Source organism: Apteryx mantelli, chromosome 22, assembly GCF_036417845.1.
Source record: "Apteryx mantelli isolate bAptMan1 chromosome 22, bAptMan1.hap1, whole genome shotgun sequence".
Lineage (NCBI taxonomy): Eukaryota > Metazoa > Chordata > Aves > Apterygiformes > Apterygidae > Apteryx > Apteryx mantelli.
The window spans coordinates 10,389,635-10,411,400 of record NC_089999.1 but is presented as its reverse complement, the minus strand read 5'-3'; the positions used below and the strand labels follow the sequence as shown (position 1 = coordinate 10,411,400).

The 21,766-nt window shown below is 38.3% G+C and overlaps 1 protein-coding gene across 3 annotated transcripts in view; it reads left to right on the top strand.

Annotated features, from left to right (window-relative positions):
- Nucleotides 1-21,735, top strand: part of NCOR1 (nuclear receptor corepressor 1) — a 75,482-nt gene extending 53,747 nt beyond the window's left edge. Inside the window, exons 26-48 of one of the 3 annotated variants that reach the window (XM_067309832.1) lie at nt 68-188; nt 292-393; nt 913-1,010; nt 1,822-1,990; nt 2,570-2,710; nt 3,631-3,714; nt 4,227-4,483; nt 4,854-5,214; nt 6,354-6,578; nt 7,309-7,518; nt 9,225-9,374; nt 9,893-10,060; nt 10,515-10,680; nt 10,950-11,446; nt 11,913-12,041; nt 12,600-12,757; nt 13,029-13,252; nt 13,711-13,848; nt 15,969-16,111; nt 17,523-17,576; nt 18,681-18,902; nt 19,449-19,631; nt 19,907-21,735. In XM_067309832.1, the coding sequence (XP_067165933.1) occupies nt 68-188; nt 292-393; nt 913-1,010; nt 1,822-1,990; nt 2,570-2,710; nt 3,631-3,714; nt 4,227-4,483; nt 4,854-5,214; nt 6,354-6,578; nt 7,309-7,518; nt 9,225-9,374; nt 9,893-10,060; nt 10,515-10,680; nt 10,950-11,446; nt 11,913-12,041; nt 12,600-12,757; nt 13,029-13,252; nt 13,711-13,848; nt 15,969-16,111; nt 17,523-17,576; nt 18,681-18,902; nt 19,449-19,631; nt 19,907-20,094 (4,188 nt within the window). In that variant the 3' untranslated portion in view covers nt 20,095-21,735. The remainder of the gene's footprint in view (nt 1-67; nt 189-291; nt 394-912; nt 1,011-1,821; nt 1,991-2,569; nt 2,711-3,630; nt 3,715-4,226; nt 4,484-4,853; nt 5,215-6,353; nt 6,579-7,308; nt 7,519-9,224; nt 9,375-9,892; nt 10,061-10,514; nt 10,681-10,949; nt 11,447-11,912; nt 12,042-12,599; nt 12,758-13,028; nt 13,253-13,710; nt 13,849-15,968; nt 16,112-17,522; nt 17,577-18,680; nt 18,903-19,448; nt 19,632-19,906) is intronic. The other 2 variants (XM_067309833.1, XM_067309834.1) reach the window with 2 other exon arrangements.
- Nucleotides 21,736-21,766: the final 31 nt, after the last annotated feature.

Below are 21,766 nucleotides of genomic sequence, written 5' to 3'. Positions count from 1 at the left end.
GCTTTAAACATGCATGTAAATCTTCATTCCAGAAATAAGATTTAACATAATACACTTGTTGTTTCAGGGAACACCTGGCACTTATTTAACATCCCATAGTCAAGCTTCCTACACCCAAGAAACAGCAAAGCCATCAGTGGGTTCTATATCTCTTGGGCTGCCAAGGCAGCAGGAGTCGGCCAAATCTGGTAGGAAATAAAAAGCTGACATGAGCATTTTATATAGACTATTTAATGATTCATAATTAAGGAAACAAAAAAAAACACTTTTTTTTTTTCTTCTTCTGAGTAGCTTCCCTGCCCTATATCAAACAAGAAGAATTCTCTCCTAGAAGTCAAAATTCCCAGCCTGAGGGACTCTTGGTCAGGGCACAACATGAAGGTGTGGTTCGAGGTAAAGTCATACTGATTAATTAAGAAACTTTATCAGAGCCTGATAAAAATGAGAGAATTAGCTTCTGTAGCCCAAACTACTAAAGTGTCATTTTTAAGTATTAAATGGTTAATCTAGTCCTCCTTTTCTGAGGTGTATGTATAATGTGTATTTGTAACTAGCTCCTCCTATCTGCATGTTTAGTTAAAAACATTTGTTTCAAGGCATGCCAAATTCAAAATTTAATTGTCCACTAGAGTATACACAGGGCAATACACATGAAATGTAGAAATATATCAAAAGAAGGAAACTAAATACCACAGATTCTGTTTCGCATGTTATCTGTGAAGGACTAAGCTAAAAGAGGAAATGGTTTAACTGCCTCAAATGCCCACTGTTTAAAATACAAGAAAAACTATTTTTTTTAGTGTAAACTAACGGCTCTCATAATAGAGTTCTTAATTATTTTGAGTAGAATAGCTATCTTTTTTTGTGTGTTTGTGTGTGCGATTTTTCAGGATGTCTTTTTATTTCAAACAGGTACCACAACAATACAGGAAGGAAGTATAACACGAGGAACTCCAACCAATAAAGTTTCTGTTGAGACCATTCCTTCTTTGAGAGGCTCCATTACTCAGGTATTTTTCCCCTTTCTGAGAAGGTTGTAGCAAACCAGCATATTTAAACTATTGCTATGAACATATTTACATGTCTAAAAAAGTAAGTTAGTATCACAGAATAGGAACTGCCTCAAAAAAGAAGGCTTAAATACAATCCGGTAGTCAAATCCCACTATAACTGAAGTCAGTGTTGCCAGGATTTCATCTTGACGTATCTGAGTCTCTAAATTTTGTAACTAAAATCACCGGAACCTTTAATATACGTGACTGAAGGCTTAGGAGCCACTTCTGTGAAAACAGTATCACACCTGAGTGCAAAAAATAAAATAAATCATAACCAGTCTTGCACAGGTGCTGTTTAAAGCCCAAAAGGTAAATTAAGTCCTTTTGTCTCATCATCTTATAAATATTTACTATTTTGGTTGGCCTTCAGTCTCTAGTTAAAGGAGCAATTCCCTTCTCAGAAGGGAGGTTTCATGACTTTGGAGAGAGATATAACCTAATGGCTTCATAAAGTAATGTAGTATATGCTATCTCCTTCAAAATGGTATAATAGGGCAAATTTTCCAGGTCACAAAATAGTTTTGTAATATCATACTTCCTATTCTTCTTCCTGAAGTATTTTTACAAGGTGGCTGTGAATTGTTTGCTAATCAGTTTACTAAGATTTAGATTAAATCTCTAATAATAGAGGCAGAAATTTAAGCCATACTGCTTGATAAATTAGTTGGTTTTCTAGATCTAAAATCCAGATTTTTTTCTTCTCTGCTCCCTATTCTGTTGCGTAAGTACGCATATCCTAAATTCTGTTTGATTGATCTAAATGCAGGGTACACCCGCTCTGTCCCAGTCTGGCATAGCAGCTGATGCGTTATTGAAAGGAACTATCACCAGACTAGCAACAGAAGACAGTAGCCCGGAAAAGTGCCGAGAGGAAGCTGCAGCCAAAGGCCATGTTATTTATGAAGGCAAAAGTGGGCATATTTTGTCTTACGATAGTGAGTATTTGTATATTCTACCTGATCAAAGTTGAGATTACAGTGGGTTCTGCTTTTAAAATCCATAGCTGAAGTGTATCTTCCTTCGAGTCAATAGGTATAAACCTCAGTCACCGGGGCGCAATCTAGGAGAAGCGTTGACCTGCCTGTGTATTTTGAGGGGATAGGAATTAAAATGATCCAGAAATTGTGCCTGTTCTCTGAGTCTCCTGTACTGTCTAGCTGAAATACAGTTAACCTGTTTAATTTCTGTGCCATCCATTTCGTTTGTCCAGAAATATTTTTGTTTTGAAGGTTATGGAAACACTTAAAATGTTCTACATAAAAATCAAAAGAAATGTGTCCTTTAACTTTGAACTTCAGTACAAATACTAATAAATAAGTAACTTTTTGAACAAGTTTTTTTTCTTTTTTTTTTTTTTTTTTTTAACAAACCATGAAAAATCTCCTTTGAGATTTAATGCTTCAGTATTATATTGAAGCTGTGCTGTTAAGGTATTAGTGTTTTCTGGTCCCATTATTAAATATATTGCTCACTTTTTTTTGTGTGTGTGTTTACATTCTTGTAAACTTTGGCAGCTATTAAAAATGTTCGTGAAGGAACAAGGAGTCCAAGAACTGCTCATGAAATTGGTTTAAAGAGAAGTTATGATACAATGGAAGGAAATATAAAACAAGGAATGTCAATGCGGGAGTCTCCAGTGTCTGCACCACTGGAAGGTAAAACGGCTGCTTCTAAGATGATGTGTATTTTATTAAAACCTTTTGCATTGGTGCAAGAGAGTTTAGATCTGTTTTCTAGGGCAGACTAAAAGAGAAATTAGATTTAAATGTTATGTTACTGACCAAATTCATGTAATAACTGCTGCAATAAAAGCAGGCTGGAGATATTACTGGACTAGATACCAGTTTTCATATTTCTTTTGGCAAAGTATGTTCCCATAATTTCAGGTAATTCAGCTAGCAATTATAAAATACATGTCAGCTCTACTGATGGGAGTAACTGACCCTTCACAATTGCAGCATGTTGTTGTAGGGCTCCAACAACAATGAGTCATACTTGCATGGACTCCATGGATGCTCCCATTCGGTTAAATACTGCTTCCCAGCTATGGCAGAATAACATCACAGTTGGTTGGTGTGATCCTGTCCATTCGCATAAGCAATCGCTTAGATCATGCCAAGTGGAAGACTTGCACTGGTGCCATATCCTGCTTTGTCCCGCTTTAGGGAATCCCTAGCATTATTTCAATTTAATACGCTATAATCAAGCTAAGAATGGAAAGGTTGAGTCAGGCCATTAAAAGTTGGAGAAGCAGCGACTGCTTCTGGGAGAATATTTAAGCTTAATTATAAAAGTATAAGAGTATCTTGTGTTTTGTAAACCTGTTAAACCCTACAGCAAAGTAATGAGGCAAATACTTGGACTGAAAGGGTTTGGGGTTTTTTTGTTGTTTTTGTTGTTCTTTGAGGTTTTTGGCAGGATGGTCTCTCTAACATGCTGATACAATGTCAAGCATACTGTGACCATGTCCTCTTGGCACTAATATGATATAGATGGTATCTGATATGTGTAAGAAAGACCACCTTTTTTGAACACTTGTTCTTTAATTTTCTAAATTATGTTCATTTAATTTTAGGTTTAATATGCCGTGCACTACCTAGGGGCAGCCCACATGCTGAACTAAAAGAGAGAACAGTGTTGTCTGGCTCTATAATGCAAGGTAAAGTTTTGCTAGTTTAGAAGGCAGGCATTTACTACATCCCAGCAAGCAGGATTTCTGAAACTGGAAGCTGTTGCTAACAGTGCTAGCTGTGTTAAAGGTGGAGCCTATTAGACTTGTTTTCAAAGCATAAATTTTCTATAGGGAGCTTTCTGATATGCTGTATACAAAGTTCATGTGTAGACATTGCATTTTTTTCCTTTTGCAAAATAGATTGTTATGAATACTTGGTAATTAGCACCTTTTTTTAAAAAAAATGAATATTAACAGTTCCTCAGACATCTGAGATGTATGTTATTGCCTTTATCTCAGCATCTGAAGTAACTTGTGATCCATTTAGTAGCTTGAATATTTGTTCAGTGTTATTTTCTTTTCTTCTTTTTTTTTTTTTAGTTTTCCAAATATATTATAATAGCCTATGACAAATAAAAAGACACAGTGATTGTTAATACCAGTGATATGACTCTTTCTTTCTTTCTTTTTTTCTTTCTTTCTTTCTTTCTTTCTTTCAGGCACACCAAGAGCAACAGCTGAAAGTTTTGAAGAAGGCCTGAAATATCCTAAACAGATTAAGAGAGAGTCACCTCCCATAAGGACATTTGAAGGAGCCATTACTAAGGGGAAGCCATACGATGGAGTTACTACTATAAAAGAAATGGGTCGTTCCATCCATGAAATCCCAAGACAGGATCTGTTGAGCCAAGAAAGTCGCAAGACTCCTGAAATGGTGCAGACGACCAGGCCAATCATAGAGGGCTCCATATCTCAGGTAAATATACAAAGTAGTGCTGGACAGTTGCTTGAAAACTCAGTAGCGAATCAATTCAGGATATCTGAATAATCAGAAATGTTGGGGGGGGGGTGTTTTGTTTTGTTTTTGTATAGAAAGCTACCCACTTGTAAAGCTCAAAATATTTTCTGCTTATTAGAAAAACCCTAACATTGCACATGCAGGGGACACCCTTGTGAGCAAGTGTTGGAGAGTTGACAAATAACAGTGGCTGAGATCCAGTTGTATTGAGTGCTGTAGTATTAGAAAATGTGATAGAAGCAATGAACTGTGATGAAAAAAAAATGATTTCTTAGCGGCAGTGGAACACTGGCAAGGTAGCCTTACCTGATCTTTTTCACCTTTGCAGGGTACACCCATAAAATATGAAAGCAACTCTGGCCAGTCTGCAATCAAACACAATGTAAAATCTTTAATCACTGGACCAAGCAAGCTACCCCGTGGAATGCCTCAGCTGGAAATGGTGCCAGAAAACGTGAAGGTGGTGGAGCGAGGAAAATATGAAGATGTGAAGACCGGGGATGCAGTACGTTCCCGTCACACGTCAGTAGTCAGCTCTGGTCCCTCTGTTCTCAGGTCAACTCTTCATGAAACTCCCAAATCACAACTGAGCCCTGGGATTTATGATGATACCAATGCACGAAGGACACCTGTGAACTATCAGAGTCCAATGTCCAGAAGTTCACCTATGATGAATAGAGTTAGTGAAGGTATGTTATCCCTATCCAGAGTAAGATAAGGACTTTGAATAATTTCATTTTAAATTTATTTTTACACTATTTTCTTTAATGTTTCACTTCATTTTTACTCTAATTGTTCTGCTCAATTTGGAGGGTGGCTGGCAGGAATTTCAGAAGGCCCTAAGCTGTTAAATGAAATAAGAAAATGAAAATCTGCCATACTGTAGCATGGAGGGTAGGAGGTAGTTCAGTCTCAAGTTGCATTTGATTCTGGATCACACTGAAAGTGTTCACAGAATCACAGAATGGTTGAGGTTGGAAGGGACCTCTGAAAATCATCTAGTCCAACCCCCCTGCTCAAACAGAGTCACCTAGAGCACGTTGCACAGGATCACATCCAGGCGGGTTTTGAATATCTCCAGAGAAGGAGACTCCACAACCTCTCTGGGCAACCTGTTCCAGTGCTCTGTCACCCTCACAGGGAAGAAGTTTTTCCTCATATTCAGATGGAACTGCCTGTGTTTCAGTTTGTGCCCGTTCCTCTTGTCCTGTTGCTGGGCACCACGGAAGGTAGTCTGTCCCCATCCTCTTGACACCTTCCCTTTAGATATTTGTATACATTGATAAGATCCCCTCTCAGTCTTCTCTTCTCCAGGCTAAAGAGGCCCAGCTCTCTCAGCTTTTCCTCATCGGGGAGATGTTCCTGTCCCCAGTCATCTTCGTAGCCCTACACTGGACTCGCTCCAGTAGTTCCATGTCTCTCTTGTACTGGGGAGCCCAGAATTGGATGCAGTACTTCAGATGTAGTGTCACCAGGGCTGAGCAGAGGGGGAGGATCACCTCCCTCGACCTGCTGGCAGCACTCTTCCTAATGCACCCCTAATGCTCGTGTTGCCTACAAGCATAATGTTTTGAGAGTAGGTGCTATTAGTGAATGGTGGAGGTAACTAGATGAGGAAGATAGTAAGATAAAGTGCAGGCCCAGCCTAGTTAGCTGGATTTAAGATTTTTCACCAGGAGAGGTTTGTAGAAGAAGATGTTCTCTGAGTTACTTTAGCAGATTAAAGGGTCCACTAGAACCTTCCTTGGGAACCAGTTTACACTTATAGCCGAACCTTCTATCGGAAATAAGTATTTTCTGAATTTGGCTTTTTCCTTGTTTTTTTTAGCTGGAATATCTTCTGGGAAGCCAGCAAATCACGAAAGGAAAAATACGCTTACTCCGACACAGAGAGAAAGTGTGCCTGCAAAATCTCCAGTCCCAGGGGTTGATCCTGTAGTGACTCACAGTCCTTTTGACCCCCATCACAGAGGAGCCACTCCTGAAGTCTATAGGAGTCACCTCCCTCCTCACTTAGATCCTGCTATGCCATTTCACAGGGCTCTGGATCCTGGTAAATATGTGGTGTTTGTTTGCTTTATTTATTTATTTATTTATTTTAGAAATATATACTTTGTACATATTAATGGGTGGATATGATTTATAAGGGTTTATATATACTGGTGTAGTTTGGTTTCACTTCAGTGGGAGTTTAACATCTAACTAAGAAACTTTTTAAATATTCTTATATAATACTGACAGGTCACTTCTGTTATTTTAAAAGTCCAGGTAGTATTTTGAAATAAGTGTCTGTGAAATGTATTAAAAGCTTTCAGGAAAGCTGTACAAAGAAGGGTGTGGAAGATGCTACAGAATGAAAGTGTAATCTCTGTTCAGGACTGTGACAGACTCTCACTGGGGATTATCTGGCTATCTCTAGAATACCCTCAGATGATACTAAATACATCAGATTTACTTTTAACCTATTGCGCAATCCACCTCTGTGAGGTGTTCTAACCTTCTGTAGGTATTTCAGCCTTCACTACATCAGAATTTCAGGATTTATAATTTATCTAAGTCTTTTCTGTGATGCAGATCTTCAGTCTGGGTTATTTAGCTTTTTCTGTCTATGTGCAGTGCATAAACACAAAAACATTAGTATGAAAATGCTGGTTTATTTCTTCTGGAGCTGGCTAGAAAGAATTAATAGCACTTCCCATTGAAACTAAAGAAACATCCTGAAACTTTGGTTCTTTATCACTAGTACTGCTTGCTCTATTTTCTTTTTCCTTCCTCATCCTCAGCTGCTGCTGCTTACCTGTTCCAAAGGCAGCTCTCGCCCACGCCTGGCTACCCGAGTCAGTATCAGCTTTATGCAATGGAGAATACACGACAGACAATCCTAAATGACTACATTACCTCACAGCAGATGCAAGTCAATTTACGTCCTGATGTAACCAGAGGATTATCTCCTAGAGAGCAAACTTTAGCTCTCCCATACGCTGGAGCAAGAGGTACATCTGTTTTTCTGATATTCTTTAAAGCATGTTTTGGATATATGGTTTGATGCATTATTTTTTGCTTGTTTTGTATTTTTTATGTATGTATGCATATATGTACATACACATATGTATGTGTTTGTAAATGAGTGGTCATATGTCTAACTGGCTTCTGCAGGCATAAAGCAAAACTATGTAAACAATATTGCTAGACTAAAGGGAAAGCTAAAACACTTATTTGTGTTCAAGAAGCAAGACTGTTTTACATTTGTTTAAATTAATATTCAGGAGCATATGCTAACTCATCTTTGAACTTCAGAAAGGAGAGTTATATCGAAATGAGAGCTTCTTTATAATGAAAATAAAAGCAGCAGCTAAAAGGGTAAGGTTTGTAGAAGACATATTTTAGAGAGTCAGTAAATGTGTGTGACCTGTGGCAGGATGGGAAAAAACCTGAATCAATCTGGACATTTGAAAACACATAACTGCAGTGGGAAGGAGCTATTAAAAGTAAAAAGACATCTTTCAAAGTGTAAGTCTTCAAACAAAGAAAACTGAAGTCTTGATGAGTTAAATGTAAGAGCTTAAAGAACAAAAATTGAGGAACAACTTGTAAAGGCAAATGAACTAGTAACTTCAAACACACTAGATACCAGAAACCTGCCAGAGAGAGCTGAGAAATGACCAGAACTTGAAAGTAATGCTTTAGAAGATGAGGCTGTTACAGAAAAAGAGTGACTTCTTTGCAACTCTGCTCATTGTGAAGAGACTTGAAGAGATTTCTGTGCTGTAGTTTTTATTTATGGGACATCGGTTTGAAGAACTGTTTCACATTGAAATGTCAAGAGAAATCTTAGAACAAATTAGTAAGATGAATAGTAATGAATCACTGGCATTACATGACATTCACCCAGAAGCTGTGAACTTAGCAGGAAATAATCAAGCTACCAGCTTGGTTGCTGGCTGTGATATGTCTGTCTGTTGCTTAAATCTGTTTGATAGTTATAGGTGGAATGGAAGGTAGCAAATGTGGATGAATTGCCTGCGAATAAAAATATACTAACAGGCACTGATACAATGGGGAAGAATCAGTCTGGCTTTTTAGGATAGATCTAGGTTTTGGTTACTTACAAATTTCCTTGGAGGGAACTGACTGAGCATATGGATAAGAGTATTTCAGTTGATGTGAGGTATTTAGTTTTCTGAGGAGTTTTGATAGTCTCAAACTCTTAGAGAAATCAAATAGCCTTGGGACTAAGATATAAGATCTTGTAGTCTTTTAATTGGTTGGAAAAGAAGGAATAAGTGGTTGTTTTTCATAGGAGAGGAAGTTACATTGGAGCTCCAGTGGGACCTGTGCATTTCAACATTTCATTTCATTTTAGGAATATAAGTGGTCTGGAAAAGGGGGTGAATATTGAGGTAATAACATTTTGCTGACAGATCAGATTATTCAGAAGAACTGAAGTGTACTTTTGTCAAGGGCAATTAAACGGAGTGCTACAAATGCAAATTCTCATTTAATATGTTCCTAAATTGCTGATTGGCAGAGTTGAGAGGTTATCACCCGAGAGGTGGAATATATTTCTAAACTTGTCGTGTTCTTATATTCTTTCCACTAAGCATTCACTGCTGTCCATTATCAGAGAACAAAATATATACTGCATGGACCTTTGGTCTGTCCTTGAATGGTCATTCTTATGTATGTTGTCTCCTAACAGGAATTATTGACCTGAACAATATGGCTCCCACTATCTTAGTGCCTCATCCTGGAGGAACAAGCACACCACCCATGGAGAGAATCACTTATATCCCCAGTACCCAGCTCACATTCCCTCCTAGGCCTTACAATCCTGCTTCTCTGTCACCAGGTATGAGCCGGTACCATTAGATGATGTCTCTAATCCTCTGTCACACTGAGATAGTTGACTGTTCAGCTGTCACTAATGTTTTGATGTTTTCTCAGGTAATGCTATTTGTATGCACTTCTCACTTGGATAGCAAAGGTTTTGTTAATGATGTCCTTTATAGTTGCAGTAGCAGCTGAAGGAGCACTGACAAATTCAGAATTTGCCTCATTCTGTCAGGTCTTTCTTTATAGTCATCTGATTATGTGACCTCACTAATCCCATATTACATGTGTTAAGGGGTGGAATTGGGGTCTATAAGCTGGCTACTTGAGCTGTTACTTGAGTTTTCCACTGTCTCACTCTATGTTAAGCTTTTGTCCTCTTAGGTAAGTGGATAGACTTGAGTGGAATGGAAATATATTTGGGAAATTTGCTGTAAGTGGATGGCAGAATATAATGGCAAGTGCGTACATCAATTTGTGTTAAACTTGTGAGCATCTCTTTGCTATTTCAAACATTTTATCTTGTGGACCTTCCAGGACACCCTACACACCTGGCAGCTTCTGCAGCTGCAAATGCTGAAAGAGAGCGGGAAAGGGAGAAGGAACGGGAAAGGGAGAGGGAACGAGAGCGAGAACGGGAAAGAGAACGAGAACGAGAGAGAGAGAGAATAGCTTCAGTTCCTGCTGAACTTTATCTTCGACCAGGTAATTGCATGTTGCTATGTTTCAGTCAGCCTTGCTGTGGAAGTAACTGCTCATTTTCTATATCCAGTGTTAGCAAAATGCAGCTTATTAACAACATTATTAGGCAGTATTGTTTGGATTTAGTCTACACTTAAGAGAGGTTCCTAACACCTAGCAGTCCTGGTTGTAATTGCAGCTTCAGCAAGTAGCATGCTTCTTGGTCATGTAGTACCTAGGGAACAGTGTGAATCCCAGTCATCTCTATCACAACTTGCATTTCATTTAGAGCGTTATGGAAAGGACAGTATTACTTGAAACTTTTACACTTACTGCTGTATCTAGAGTGGTGGAGGCACCTGGAAAAGGGTATGGAGAAGGAGTCAGTGTTGATACATAATTCTGCATTCTTATAAGAATGACTTATATGATCCTATAACGTCCTCCATTTTCTCCCCCATCCCCTTCTGTTTTCTAGGTACAGAGCAGCCTGGCAGACCTGGCAGTCATGGATATGTTCGCTCTCCGTCCCCTTCAGTCAGAAGCCAGGAAAACATACTGCAGCAAAGGCCTAGTATTTTTCAAGGAACCAATGGGACAAGTGTAATCACACCTTTGGATCCTGCTGCTCAACTACGTATCATGTATGTTTCTTAAATTATTGTTGCAGAGACATCTGTTCTAATATTTGAGCTTATGAAAAGGTGTGTTTAGTGTGAGGAAAATTATAAAAGACAAGGAGTTACCACTATCCAATGGCTCTTGAACTCATCAGAAATGCTCTATTGCTTTCTCACCCAGTCCAGTCTGGATAAAAATTAGTGTCACAGAAGCTTCGCTTGGTTGTACTCATGATCTGGCTCTAGTTCTTTTTCATGTGATGTAATTCAGAATGTTTGATATTTGCCAACAGGCAGCTCACCCCTGGAGCTCCCTCCATAACTCAAGGGTTGCCTGCTTCCCGTTACAATACTGCAGCTGATGCCCTTGCAGCCCTAGTAGATGCTGCAGCCTCTGCTCCTCAAATGGAAGTTGCCAAAGCAAAAGAGAGCAAGCATGAAGGAACAAGGATAGAAGAGAATATGGGGCGCAGGTCAGCTGTGGTTACTGAGCAGCAGCAGATGGAACAGAAAACACTGGAGGTAGAAAAGAGACCTGTTCAGTGCCCATATACATCTGCAAATTTTTCCAGTGGCAAGTCCCAGGGTCAGTCTTCATCAGTAGTCTATTCAGAAGCTGGTAAAGAGAAAGGACCTCCTCCTAAATCCAGGTACGAGGAAGAGCTGAGAACTCGAGGAAAGACCACAATTACTGCTGCTAACTTCATAGATGTGATCATCACTCGACAGATTGCTTCAGACAAGGATGCACGAGACAGGGGCTCTCAGAGTTCCGATTCTTCCAGTAGTTGTATGTATTTTAGTAACTATCAGCTACTTTACTGTCTTGTCTTAGCCTTTTAGGGAGATAATAGGCTGTGAAATGATTCTGAAGTTTAATGATAAAATACTCAGCTCTGCACGGTAGAGGCACTTCATAGGCAAATATAGCTTTTGCATATAGTGACTCAAGATTTTTTGCAAAATCATACTTGTTTGCTTTATCTAAATTCAGATTCCATGCTGTATCTTGAACTGCAGGATAATAAAGTTAACCTTATTAGAGGTCATGAGACCTTCCCAAATTATTGGGTTTACATGACAATACTGTTTTGTAGAAATAATTTTTTGTTACACCATGTTTGTCATGAGAAGACAGCAGTGTTTTGACCTTCACTAGCATGATTTTAATGAAAGCATTAGTATTGGTATGTATAGGCAACAAAAACCTTCTGTGATATTTACAGTTTATTCCATAACCTCTGTTTGATATTCAGTATCTTCCCACCGGTATGAAGCTCCTGGAGATGCCATTGAGGTGATTAGTCCTGCAAATTCTCCTGTACCTACTCAAGAAAAGCTGCAGCCCTATCAGCAAGAGGCACCCAAACCAAGCCAGGCAGAAAGTAAGTTTATCTGCATATGCAAACGTTCTAATCATTATCTTGCATATCTTTACCAGCTTCATGAACTCAAAATAAACTATGTCAACAGTTTTTAAGTCACTACTTGCCACACTCTTGACTTTTGTTGAAGTATGTTGTTGCAGTGGTCTTTGGAGGAACTTGAGCAAATGCATTAGAACTGACACTTGACATTAAATAGAGCTCTTTTACATTATAGTCTAGCTGATATAATAAGAAATTTATTTTCAAAGATGTATTCTTTAAAATTATTTTGTGTTGATGTTGATGCCCATGTTTTTTTATCTATTGGAAAAGCTCGAACTATTACAGTAGAGTTTGCTGATGAGAAACGAGGTGAATTTCCACTGCATTGTGAAATTAAGCTCTGGTTATCTGTCTTAAATTGTAGAGCCTTAAGTTGTAGAGAAAAGGTGATAATCACACAGGATGCCTAAAATCTAATGCAGAAACACCTCTTCTTTGAAAGTTACAAATTTTAAACCTTGACGCTTCAGTAATACAGTGTCTTAATAGGTTGACCTTTACTTCTTCGACTAGGTGACCCAAACAGGCAATATGAGGGGCCGATTCACCGTTACAGGACACAACAGGAACCTCCTTCACCCCAGCAACCCCCACCTCCTTCCTCACAAGCAGAAGGGATGGGACATGTGCCCAGGACCCATCGACTAATCACCCTTGCTGACCACATCTGTGTAGGTTTATTTGCATGTATCTTTTCAGACTTTAAAAGTTATATTTTGATTTATGAAAACACAAGTTCTGGAACATCAGTAAAATTAATAATTGCAGGATTAGTACTGAGGGTATGATAAATAGTAACGTGTCTGAACTTTAAAATTGTCTTATTTGTTGCAGTTAGTCTCGTGTTCATCTAGTCCCTGAATAAGTACACTCTGGCTCATGTGTGACCAAGGTCTCCTTTCTTTCTTTTTTTTTCTTTTTTTTTTTTTTTGCCACAATCAGCAAATTATTACGCAAGACTTTGCTAGAAACCAAGCAGCCTCTCAGGCCTCCTTGCAGCCTCCCACCAATACATTCCAGAATTCCACCCCTGCTCCAACGCCTGTTTCTACGCGGGCAAAGACATCGAACCGCTACAGCCCTGAGTCGCAGTCACAGTCCGTCCACCATCAACGGCCAGGTGCTAGAGTATCACCTGAAAATCTCTCCGACAAGTCCAGGGGAAGGTAATGTTTGTAATCAGTTCAACCCCAAATTTAATTAATGCCCAAGTAAGGTGTTTGCAAAAAGTAGCATGATAATATTTAGATTGGGGTGAGAGCTGTCCTTTAATCTTTTTTTAGATGCTTCAAGGCAATATGTATCTTGTACTGTTTTTGACAATTGCTTGGACACCTAACACAGTTTATAACCGTATTTCCTTCACTGCTGATGCTTAATTCCTAATCATTAGAAGAGTTAAGGTGTTTAATCATTTAGAACTAATCAGGATCATTATGGATAATTCAAAGTCATGTTTTTGATATCACAAAGAATATTAAAGCATATAAGATATATAACTTGAATGCATAGATATAAGATATAAATTGAAGATATAAAGATATAAGATATAATTTATAAGATAGAAATTGAATGCAATTACATGCACTAAGAGTACTTATCTGTCTCTGAACTATGAATGTAGACCTGGAAAATCTCCAGAGAGAAGTCATGTCTCTTCAGAGCCCTATGAGCCAATCTCGCCACCTCAGGTTCCAGCTGTACACGAGAAACAGGACAATGTTCTACTGCTTTCCCAAAGAACTGAGCCTACTGAACAGAGGTATGTGTAAAACTGAATTTTAAAAACATTATTCTGGATCTTGGCTGCAAACAGTATCTAATCTCTGAAGTGGAGCTGTATGTTCTAATGGCAAAAATAATAGTTTAAGCGCTCTTCCTCTGGTACTGCAGGCAAGTCGTTTAATTGCTGTTGATCCTTTTACAGTAGCATTCAAAACTTTCTAGTTGAGAGATGCTTTGGGGGGCCTGAGTGAAACCTCATATGTTCATGTTCTGTCTTAGGTTTCTTGTTGCAAGCAGCATATTTAATGTCATATCTGACTCAAAACATTATAACAAAACCCCTTATAGGTTTTACCAAATTGAAGTGTTTGTGGGAAAAGGTCTTCTCTCTCTCTTTAATTTTTTTTTAAATAAATTATTCAGGCTTGTCCTGCCTGCTCAGCGCCCTGGATATTGTCCAGCTGCCTGGTAAAGTGTGGAGGAACCCAGGCTTCCAGCACTCGTGACTCTGGAGTAGCTTGTCACATTAAATGCCACTAAGCTAAGGGGCTTTATTTCCAGCAGGTGGGACGGTGGGGTATCAAGAGGTCCATACATCCCTGTTTCCCAGGGTTACTTGTCAGTCTGCCAGATCTGCAACACAAGACTACGCAGGATCCCTGGCAGACTGCATCGGTGCTGGTTCTCCAAATGTCTGGCAGCTGCACACTGAAATGGATGCTTCTGTCACTTGCCCAGCTCCCCGCTGCAGAAGGAATAGCAGCCAGCACACCCACCGTGTACTTTTTTAAAGTGGTTTAACAATTAATTGGAAACAAATTTTAGCTTGAACAAAACTTAATTGTTTAGAAATACATTCTCCTTCTAGAATAGAGACAAAAAGTGACAATTTGAGAACTGGACTCTTAAGAAGTGTCTGGTGAGAATTATTCAAAGCTCATGCTGGTGAAACTTTTTAATTTTTGGTCTGCAGTTGTAGGCAGGGTTCTTGCAGTCCCTGATTGGTATTAGCTAGATGGCAAGAAACTTTCAAGAACGTGACAGAGGGAATTGCTCTTTTTGAAATTTTAAAAACTTTGGTTCTAGGAAAGCTAGAGTCTTTTTTAGTTTTTTAGATTTTTTTTTAATTTAGTTTTCTTGAAATTGAAAGCTGATTTGCCACCTTTCTTCTTAAATAAGCTCAAGTATTCTAGGCACCACAGTGAATATCACTTACAGTTGATCATTTTTGTTTTTTTTGAAACCGTACAGTCTGTTCCTGACTCTGGTATTAAACAGGTGCATAGCTTAGATTCTCACCTGAATTTTTTTTATGCATTGGGGTTTTTTGTGTTGTTAAATTCTGTAATTGGAATACTGGTACTCTTATCTTTATAAACAGCTTAAAAATATCCATATTTTAAGACACAACGATAAAATGCATGTCTTTTTAGTTTGATGTCTACTTCAGCAATTTTTGTACCTTAATATGACAGAAATTATGAACAGAAAGTGTGCCAGCTACTATGAATGTAAGATTGATAAGGTGTGTGAAATACTGACTACGGATCCTGGTCTGAATTTGTGCCATAGAACAAAGGTGGCTAATTGGCAGCCCTCGAGCCAAATCCCAGATCATATGGCTATTTTTATCTGCTTTCCAAGAATGCCCGAAAGAGCTTATTTGTTTGGACCATATGTGACAGGGTGGGTTAGCAAAGTAAGAAGAAATATGTCCTTTCTGATGGCATACTGGGGACAAAAGTGAGAGGAGGATTAAAAGGGTTGGAAATCTGTAGGGAGGTGGGAGCAGCCAGGATGAGTATTTAGGCTTTTAGCTTAAATGTTTAGTGACGTACTAATTTTCAGTGAAAATTTTATCCAGCCTGCAGGTTGCAGGGCAGAAACAGAGATGCCTGAGGTGATTCATGTGAGCACTGTCTCTGTACCATTCTTCAGCACAGACTATAACATTGTCACTTTTTCTGTGAGCTATCATATCTTTAGCAATTTCTTGGATAAAGCAGATGTCTCTTGTCTAGTCCCCAGGCAACAGGCTGAGGGAAAAATAGCCTTAATGTGTATGAAAGTTGGCTGTTTCTGCCTGGCTGCTTTTAGAAAAATTGAAATGTATACCTTGAAAAATGTGCTCTCTTTGACACATGTTGGTCTTGGCAGGACTGACTCTCGCTCTCCGGGTAGTATGAGCTACCTGCCTTCGTTTTTCACCAAACTTGAGAACACTTCACCAATGGTGAAATCCAAGAAACAGGAGATATTTCGAAAGCTGAACTCATCTGGTGGAGGTGACTCTGACATGGGTATGCAGAACTTGCCTTTTCACTGTACTTTTCCAAATTAAGCTTTATGTGACTGCCATTCACAAATGTCCTAACCTAAGTATGTTTCAAAAAACATATGAATGAACATAAATGTATGAAAATAAAAACATATATTATTTATAACTGAACAACTGGAAGATTGTTAGATTGGTTTTTTTGCTGGTCTGTATAGGACTTTGTCACACACAAGCTTTTTGACCTTTGAGAGGTGGAAATGGCTTCTGAAAACTGGGAAAAGCACATAATAAAAAAATATTAGATACTTGTTGAAACCTGAAATTATTCTATTTGCTTTGTGTCTGTAGTTTGCTTCATTTCAATATTAACTATTACGTATTTTCTTTTTGGAAAAGTGTCTTGCAAACTTAAGACTTTATTTTTTTGACCTTTATGATTATGACTGTTGAAATGACATACTTTGAATACTTCGTTATAGTTTCAGTAATGGACACTTACATGGTGGAATATGATACTAGAACTGTATTTTGTTTTTTCTCTTACGAAACTTCAACATAAATTTGCAGCAAAATTGAGTAGCAAGAGTTTAAGCTATTTGTGACCTCAATACCTAATAGAAGGTATTTCTTTGAGAGTGAATACTCTTGCACTAAGCAGCAAATTAATTTCACAGAATTTAAATTCACTTTAGTGAAGCGTATTTTGTATGCTGCTCTGTTTTATTGACAAAATGAGTACTTTTGCATGGATCTGGATGTCCACAGATTTTCTAGTAATGTGATTGGGGCTGAGTCACTAGCATTTTATTTCTGCGTGTCAGAGGCATGTCTTTTTCTGAGATAACATACTGCAACCCTTATTGATGCAGCTATCTGTTTTATTGGGTCCGTATTGTGTGCACAATAGATTTTGCTCTGAATGTATACGTGTTTGGCACGCGAACACATTTTCCATTGTTACCAGTAATCTTTTCATTTACTTATTGAATTCACTGTTATGGTTGAAAATTTTTTATTCTCTAATTGTTCTGGACAAAATATGGGTAATGGGTTTTTGTAGCCACTCCAAAGTTGTCACTGAATTTTTGAATACATACAAATACTCTGAGTTTCATAAGTTAAAATATGTAAGCCAATCAAATGCAGCTTTGCATTTTAAAGTTACATAGAAGATTGTGAAAACTCAAAAAGTCAGTCTGCTTCCTGAAGTAACATCTTCAAAGGAAGGCTAGCCATGACTACGTAAGTACTTACTGTACCCCCATATAGATTCATTTTCCCGAGAAGACTTAGACACACGTTCATCTTAGAATGCCGGGAAAGTCAAAACAGAACATTGAAATAGGTCAAAGTAATTATATCGTATACATTAGAACTCTTGTAGTGATCTTCAGTACTGGAAAACTCATTTACATATTGTGTTTTAATTGCAGCAGCTGCTCAGCCAGGAACTGAAATATTCAATTTGCCAGCAGTCACTACCTCGGGTAAGTTCTTTCAGTAGAAGAAATAATGCAAGTTTCAGAGAAGGTAAACTGATACAGTATCTTTCATTTATGTGCTTTGGAAGTCCAGTAAATGAGGAAGATGATGTAAAATTAAAAGAGTAATATACTCCATGAAGAAAATGTTTTCTGTATCATAGGGAAAAACAAAATGACCAAAGGAAATTTCAGAAAATATTTAAATGGGAACTTAGGCAAGAATGTTTTATTTTTGTGTGCTTTGCAAATCTTACACCAAGGCAGAAATTGTGAAATTTTTTAGTGTCTCACTTAAACAGAATTTAAATACAGAGCAGTTAAACAAAAGTTGAACTTAGTTCATCAAATATAGTATACTCTGTTAATTGGCATATTTAAAATACTTGTTTTTTTACAATAAATTTTAAAAAACAACTTTGAGAAGAGAAAATTGAACGCAAGCCATACGTTACTATGCTAAAGAGGCACGTGAGGCAGAGCACTGAACTGAAGTATGGGAGATAAGAACTACTAAATCTGAAACTGAATAGTACCACAGATTGCCTTTACATAATTTTGGCTAGTCACTGCCCCTTTTGATATAGTGCTTTTGTGTTTTAAATGGAGAAAATACTGATTTCCATCCATTTAGACAGAAGGTCAAGCTTTTGGAATAAGTATTTGCCACATATTATGCTTTATAAAACAAATCAGTGTGTTCCATTAATATGAGTAGTATTCTTTTAGTCTCATCTCTTGCAACTGAGGAATAGCTGCAGATTTTACTTAATATGCTATCCCAATCAGCATGCTCAGCTTCCTTTGCCTTTATTTTGCCCCTGCCCCCCCCCCTTTTTTTTTAAGCACATAAAACAGCCTCTTGCAGAGTCTGACGTTTAGTGGCACTACTGGTGTAGCTCTTCCATATTTGCTGGCATGTCTAACTTATAGCTGCTGTGAGCTGCTTTGGAGCATGTAGCTTTGCATTAAAAAACTCATCTTTGGTTTTTTGTTTTTTCATCTTTCTGCCTCTCTAAAACCTTCTCCCATATCCCTTTGTGATTTCTCTGAGATGTGTTTTTTGCCTCCCCTTCCACCTTTCCTTGTATGTTTTCTTTTATCTCCCAGGTGCAGTCAGTTCTAGGGGTCATTCCTTTGCAGATCCTGCCAGTAATCTGGGTCTGGAAGACATTATTAGGAAAGCATTGATGGGAAACTTTGATGACAAGAGCGAGGATCATGGAGTTGTACTGCCACAGGCTATTGGGGTAGCACCTGGCAGTTCCACCGCCGCAGTATCAGCAAATAATGAGACACGCAGGGAAGAAGCTAATCCATCACCAAATTCAGGTGAGGTATTACAGCTCCTACGTATTTCATGGTCTTGAACAAAAATAAGTGAAGGGTATGAATAAATTCAGTGTCACTGAAAGTAAGTATCTGTCCTCTGGAAGTGGTACAGATGATGTTTCTGTTCCCTCTGATCCTTCTGACTTTCAAAATGGTGCTGGTGACTTCAGGAGCATTAGCCAATATTTCTTGCAGAATGACAGCACTGATGGAATGGGGAAGAGGTAAGGGGTGTAGCTGTTACCTGCAACATCCCAGATGCAGGTGTGTTACTCTACCTGTAAGGAACACTAGACAGTGGGAACTAACTTAAACTGAAAACAGCCCCCTTCCTAAAAAGGGAAATATAACTCCATCATGGTAAAAATAGGGATTTGCTAGCAAGTGCGTTTAGAGGACTAACCTCTACAATCATTCATTGTAGTAAATCAGCATTCCAGAAGGCACCAATTTAAAACTCCTATTTGCTACTAAGTGATAGTTTGTAACTACAGAGGCTAAAGTTCAGTGTAACCTCTTTGGAAAATCTGTCCCTTCTATTTCCAGGAGGGGGAGTCAGCAAGCAGAAGCTAATTGGCAAGTCAAATAGTAGAAAGTCTAAGTCTCCGATTCCTGGACAGGGATATTTAGGAACTGAAAGACCTTCCTCTGTCTCATCTGTACATTCAGAAGGAGACTATCACAGACAGACTCCAGTGTGGGCCTGGGAAGATAGACCCTCATCAACAGGTGAGAAATGGGGGTTTTCTTTCAAACTAACAAACTACATGAGATATTTATTGAAGGGACAGATGTGGACATACTATAACACTGCTACATGGGTCAAAAGATCACAGCAAATAGATCTGTGATATAAGGACTTTTCTGAAACAGATGTTGTTTTCTGCTAGATGTCACAACCAAGGCAGACCATTTGGGGTTTATTATTGGTTTAACATATAGATCTCTTATAACCTGTTAGAATGGCTCATGTTTTTGACTTGGAGAAACTCTCTTTAATTCAGGGTCAACACAGTTCCCTTACAACCCGTTGACGATGCGGATGCTGAGCAGTACGCCGCCAACATCAATTGCATGTGCCCCACCGTCCATGAGCCAAGCAACCACTCACCAACAGAACAGGATATGGGAGCGAGAACCTGCACCACTGCTTTCAGCACAATATGAGACTCTGTCTGACAGTGATGACTGAACTATGCAGATTTTTTTTTTAATTTGCGGGTCAAAAGAAAAATCTATTTTTGACTTGTGCCCAGAGAGACTTTCCAAGAGAGCAAGGGCCACACAATGAAGAATTAATGGAGAGTCCGTTAAATGCCTTCTGCACAGGCTGTGTGTTGGAGGATTTTGATCGAAGAGGTTGACTTACTAAAGATAAATATGTAAAGAGTTTTTAAAAATGTGGACTATTCCTGTTCTACATCTATTTGTAAAGAAAACCATAATGTCTTTAAATCATTCTTCTGTAAATAGAGAGTACTTTTTGCAGTGTTTTTTCCCTTGCTATAGTATCTGGTGTACTTATGTTCAAATCATTGCCTAAACTTTGGGGGTCATTTTGTAATTTTTTTTTAAGCATTTTCTCCAGTGTAGAGTACTCTTCATAAACCTAGCCCCCCCTACCAGCCCAGCCTAACCTAACCATAACCCTAGCCTCCCAACCAGCCTAGTTCATTTCCCATTTAATGCCATGCCACTTCTTGCAGGCATTGTGCTTTTATATAATTTTTTTTCTTAGACACATTTTCTCAGTGGTGTACAAGCTCTTGTGAAAATGTTGATTTTTAAGACTGACCCCTTAATGAATTCTGTACATTAACATAGTCCAGTTTGCTGGAATAAGATGGTATATTTCTTTGAATTTTAAATTTTGCCACATTGTAAATTTTCAGTGCAGTTGGTTTTATTTAGCAACACTGCAGAAATATTATTGCATGGGTATGTTATGGTTCATTTTAAAAAGGATAAAAACACAAAAAGAACAGCTTCTGGAGGCATACCTCACTGTTATGCACACTGGGAATTTTAACTGTGCCCCAAAAGACTTAGTGTCTTCTGTTTCTGCATTGTATGCAGTTGAAACAGGCTACTAAATTTTACTGTCATATTTAACCACAACAAATGGCTTATCTGAACAGAGGCTCTGGGTGGGTTGATAAATCCTTTAAGAAGAAAAATCTCTACATCCTGAGTTTAAATAAAACAAAATGCTTTTATAGAATAATTGAACAACACATGAGTCAACTACTTGGCTTCTGTTACAACTAGTTTGAATAGGTACTGTGATTTTTACCTTCAGTCTAATTTTAAAGTCTTTATGTAAAAATTATTTTAAAGCATGTGTCCCCATCTCAATCCCCATCCCTATAAGCAAGTTTTTGGTGGAAGTCCATACGAATGCTTGGCTTTAACTCCTGAAGTGTGCAATACTTGTTAGGGTGAGATTTTTTTTAATTGTATATGGTACTAGAAGAGAGTCTCTCTCTCTCTAATCATTCATCTATCAATGCCTGCTATGATATGCTTACAGCTCATGTATACATGCATCTGATTAGTGATATCACCAGGTCTTTTGACATCCATCTTCAAGAGCCTCTTATTTTTTGCTGCATTGTCCTCAGGAAAGTGAATTTAAATCTTCTGGGGTAGAAGTACTGATTTACAAATAGCACTGACAGGGGGTGGGGAGGGAGCTTTGTTGATACCAAACTGCTTTTGCATCTCACTGAACACAGTCTTTGCCTTGGGAAGTTATTTGCCAGTCAAAATATTTCATATTTATCACTGTATTTGCAATTCATGATGTGGAAGATAAAACATTGTAGCTGTGTAACCTTGAGTCCATATAAGCTCTACATCTCATG